The sequence below is a fragment of the Pezoporus wallicus genome, unplaced genomic scaffold, assembly GCF_028554395.1.
Source record: "Pezoporus wallicus isolate ANWC-B61680 ecotype Strahan unplaced genomic scaffold, APGP_CSIRO_Pwel_v1 contig_14184, whole genome shotgun sequence".
Taxonomy (NCBI): Eukaryota; Metazoa; Chordata; class Aves; order Psittaciformes; family Psittacidae; genus Pezoporus; species Pezoporus wallicus.
Window position 1 is genome coordinate 148 of NW_026639653.1, and position 4860 is coordinate 5007.

Genomic DNA, 4860 nt, shown 5'->3' on the forward strand with positions numbered 1-4860 from the left:
GGTCCCATTACTGGGTGTTCACTGGGGTCGTCACCGGTCCGTTTCTTACCCCTTTACTGGTCCCATTACTGGGTGTTCACTGGGGTCGTCCCTGGGCCCTTACTGCTCCGTTCGTTATCCCGTTACTGGGCCTTTCCCGGTCTCGTTACTGGGATCATCATTAGACCCCCCCCGGGCCCTTACTGGTCCATTACTGGCCCGGAGCCCCTCCCAGTCCCAGCACAGCCCCCCCCCCCCCCCCTTTCCACAGCCAGCCCCGGCTCGCACCGACACCCCTTTATTCACCCCTTTATTCACCCCTTTATTCACCCCTTTATTCACCCCTTTATTCACCCCTTTATTCAGGTCCCCGGTGCCCCCCGGTCCCCGCGGTGCAGGGGGTGACGGCGGGTGCCGGGTGGGGGGCACATCGTAGTGAATGGGGATGTGGCTGTTCTTGGGGGAGTCGTAATGGCTGGGGGGGGGTGCGGGGGGCACAAGGTCCCCCCCCTCCGGGCAGCTCTCTGCGGGGACAAGAGCAGGTCACAAGTGGGTTTGTGTCCCCTCCTTGGTGCCTCCTGTCCCCCCAGTGTCCGTGTGTCCCCCCCACTGTCTGTGTGTCCCCCCAGTGTCCGTGTGTCCCCCCCAGTGTCTGTGTGTCCCCCAGTATCCATGTGCCCCCAGTGTCTGTGTGTCCCCCAGTATCCATGTGCCCCCAGTGTCTGTGTGTCCCCCAGTGTCCGTGTATCCCCCCCCAGTATCCATGTACCCCCAGTGTCTGTGTGTCCCCCCAGTATCCATGTACCCCCAGTGTCTGTGTGTCCCCCCAGTACCCGTGTCCCCCCCAGTGTCTGTGTGTCCCCCCCAGTGTCTGTGTGTCACCCAGTATCCACGTACCCCCAGTGTCCGTGTCCCCCTTAGTGTCCATGTGTCCCCCCCATGTCTGTGTGTCCCCAATGTCTGTGTCCCCCCCAGTATCCATGTAGCCCCAGTGTCCATGTGTCCCCCCCAATGTCCGTGTCCCCCCCCAGTGTCCGTGTGTCCCCCCCCAATGGCTGTGTGTCCCCAGTGTCCGTGTGTCCCCCCCAGTATCCACGTACCCCCAGTGTCCATGTCCCCCCCAGTGTCCATGTGTCCCCCCCAATGCCTGTGTGTCCCCAATGTCCGTGTCCCCCTCAGTGTCCATGTGTCCCCCGCAGTGTCTGTGTGTCCCCCAGTATCCATGTGCCCCCAGTGTCCGTGTGTCCCCCAGTGTTTGTGTGTCCCCCCCAGTATCCAGGTACCCCCAGTGTCTGTGTCCCCCCACTATCCATGTCCCCCAGTGTCTGTATGTCCCCCCCAGTATCCAGGTACCCCCAGTGTCCATGTCCCCCCCAGTGTCCATGTGTCCCCCCCACTGTCTGTGTGTCCCCAATGTCCGTGTGTCCCCAATGTCTGTGTGTCCCCAATGTCCGTGTCCCCCTCAGTGTCCATGTGTCCCCCGCAGTGTCTGTGTGCCCCCCAGTATCCATGTGCCCCCAGTGTCCGTGTGTCCCCCAGTGGTTTTTTGTCCCCCCCAGTATCCAGGTACCCCCAGTGTCTGTGTCCCCCCACTATCCATGTCCCCCAGTGTCTGTATGTCCCCCCAGTATCCAGGTACCCCCAGTGTCCATGTCCCCCCCAGTGTCCATGTGTCCCCCCCACTGTCTGTGTGTCCCCAATGTCCCGTGTGTCCCCAATGTCTGTGTGTCCCCAGTGTCCGTGTGTCCCCAATGTCTGTGTGTCCCCAATGTCCATGTCCCCCCCAGTGTCTGTGTGTCCACCCCAATATCTGTGTGTCCCCAATGTCCGTGTGTCCCCAATGTCTGTGTGTCCCCAATGTCTGTGTGTCCCCAATGTCCGTGTCCCACCTCAGTGTCCATGTGTCCCCCCCAATGTCTGTGTGTCCCCAATGTCCGTGTCCCACCTCAGTGTCCATGTGTCCCCCCCAATGTCTGTGTGTCCCCAATGTCCGTGTCCCACCTCAGTGTCCATGTGTCCCCCCCAATGTCTGTGTGTCCCCAATGTCTGTGTCCCCCCCCAGTGTCCATGTGTCCCCCCCAATGTCTGTGTGTCCCCAATGTCCGTGTCCCCCCCAGGGTCCGTGTGTCCCCGCCAATGTCTGTGTGTCCCCAATGTCTGTGTGTCCCCAATGTCCGTGTCCCCCCCCCGTGTCCATGTGTCCCCCCCAATGTCTGTGTGTCCCCAATGTCTGTGTGTCCCCAATGTCTGTGTCCCCCCCAGTGTCCATGTGTCCCCCCCAATGTCTGTGTGTCCCCAATGTCCGTGTCCCCCTCAGTGTCCGTGTGTCCACCCCAATATCTGTGTGTCCCCAATGTCCGTGTCCCCCCCAGTGTCCATGTGTCCCCCCCAATGTCTGTGTGTCCCCAATGTCTGTGTCCCCCCCAGTGCCCGTGTGTCCCCCCCAATGTCTGTGTGTCCCCAATGTCCGTGTCCCACCTCAGTGTCCATGTGTCCCCCCCAATGTCTGTGTGTCCCCAATGTCTGTGTCCCCCCCCAGTGTCCATGTGTCCCCCCCAATGTCTGTGTGTCCCCAATGTCTGTGTGTCCCCAATGTCTGTGTCCCCCCCCATGTCCGTGTACCCCCCAATGTCTGTGTGTCCCCAATGTCTGTGTCCCCCCCCATGTCCGTGTCCCCCCCAATGTCTGTGTGTCCCCAATGTCTGTGTCCCCCCCAGTGCCCGTGTCCCCGCCCCGTGCCCGTGTCCCACCGTGGGGCTGCTCCTCGAGGGGCCGGATCTCGGCGTAGGACATCTCCCTGCGCACCGGGGGCCTCATCTCCATGTAGCTGCCCTCGGGCGCCAGGGGGGGCTCCCGGATGGTGGCGTAGGGGCTCTCGCTGCCCACGGAGCTGCCGCTGCCCCCCAGACCCTCCGGGGGGGGCTCTGAGGGGGAGGAGTTGGGGGGTCCCCATGGCGGGGGACAGGGAGCAGCTGCGTCGGGAGAGTCCCAGCCCCAGCCCAATCCCATTCCCACCCTCTCTTAACCTCTTCCCCATCCTTTTCCCACTCCATCCCATCCAATCCCATCCCAGGCACCCTTTCCCAACCCCCCCCCCCCCCCCATTCCATCCCACCCCATCGTGTGCCATCCCATCCCAACCCAGGCACCCTTTCCCATGCCATCCCACCCCAGCTCATCCTATGCCATCCCACTGCACCTCATCCCACCACATCGCGTGCCATCCCGTCCCATCCCATCGCGTGCCATCCCATCCCACCCCATCTCATCCCACCCCACCCCCATCTCATCCCATGACATCCCATCCCACCTCATCCCATCCCATCCCACCCCACCCCATCCCATCCCACCCTATCCCATGCCATCCCATCCCATCCCACACCCATCCTACCCCACCCCACCCCATCCCATCCCATGCGATCCCTTGCCACCCGAGTCCATTCCAGCCGAATCCCTCCCCACCCCATCCCATCCCATCCCATCCCACCCCATCCCTCCCACCCCATCCCTCCCCACCCCATCTCATCCCTCCCCATCCCTCCCCATCCCATCCCATCCACCCTCTCCCATCCCGTTCCTTTACCTTCGCACTTCCCCAGGCTGCAGCTGCAGCTGTAGCTCCGGTCCAGCTGCCCCCCTGCAAAGGGGCAGGTTTGGGCCCCCCCCCGCTCCAGCCCAGCCCATCCCGGCCCCTTCCCTGTGGATACAGCCGGGAGCGCTCCCGCTGCCCCCCCCTTACCGCTGCTGCCCGAGGCGCCGCGGGGCTTCCAGCCGGGGGGGAGCGTGGTGCTGCCGGCTCCGTCCGCAGCCGCCGGGAGCTGAGAGCCGGGGACCTGCGGCGGGACGGGACGGGAAGGGGTGGGGTGGGATGGGGTGGGATGGGATGGGGATTGGGGTGGGGTGGGATGGGGTGGGGTGGGGTGGGAATGGGGTAGGATGGGATGGGGTGGGATGGGACGGGATGGGGTGGGGTGGGGTGGGGTGGGATGGGGTTGATGTGGGACGGGACGGGGTGGGGTGGGATGGGGTGGGATGGGGGGGGATGGGATGGGATGGGATGGGATGGGATGGGATGGGATGGGATGGGGTGGGGTGGGATGGGATGGGATGGGATGGGGTGGGATGGGGATTATGTGGGACGGGATGGGGTGGGGTGGGATGGGAAGGGGGTAGGATGGGATGGGGTGGGATGGGACGGGATGGGGTGGGGTGGGGTGGGGTGGGATGGGGATGATGTGGGACGGGATGGGGTGGGACGGGATGGGGTGGGATGGGACGGGATGGGGTGCGGTGGGACGGGGTGGCATGGGATGAGCACCGTGGAGCCCCATACACCACGGTGCACCTTCCAACACCCCCGTGCACTGTGCAATGTCACCCTAGAGCACTGTTCACCTTACGCCGTGGTGCACCATACAATACCATCACAGGGCACCGTGCACCCCTGGTGCACTGTACGGCACCAGTGCACTGTGCAGAACATGGTTCACCATGCAGCACTGTGCTACACCATCACAGTGCACCATCCAGCACCCTGGTGCATGGGTGCTGTGCTGCCATACCTTGATGCTGGCTGTGTCCGGGGCACCAGGAGCTGGCATCGGGCACTGGGACAGTGTGTGGTAGCTGGGGTTGCAGTAGTAATGTGCGTGGTGGCTCGGGGGCACATCTGGGGGGCAGGCATCAGTGTGGTCACCACGGTGGTGTCCCCATTGCCACCACGGTGGTGTCTCCATTATCACCACGGTGGTGTCTCCATTATCACCACGGTGGTGTCCCCATTATCACCACGGTGGTGTCCCCATTGCCACCACGGTGGTGTCTCCATTATCACCACGGTGGTGTCTCCATTATCACCACGGTGGTGTCTCCATTATCACC

At 63.6% G+C, this 4860-nt stretch overlaps 1 protein-coding gene across 1 annotated transcript; it reads right to left on the reverse strand.

Annotated features, from left to right (window-relative positions):
* Positions 1 to 267: 267 nt before the first annotated feature.
* On the reverse strand, positions 268 to 4718 carry LOC130602443 (platelet endothelial aggregation receptor 1-like; the record flags this gene model as incomplete). The annotated part of the gene is made up of 5 exons (XM_057415292.1): positions 4542 to 4718; positions 3719 to 3812; positions 3563 to 3616; positions 2730 to 2903; positions 268 to 503 (listed from the first exon to the last, which is right to left on the reverse strand). Coding segments are annotated over exons 1-5 (732 nt in total), but the record flags the coding sequence as incomplete, so codon positions are not given.
* Between the last annotated feature and the right edge of the window lie 142 nt (positions 4719 to 4860).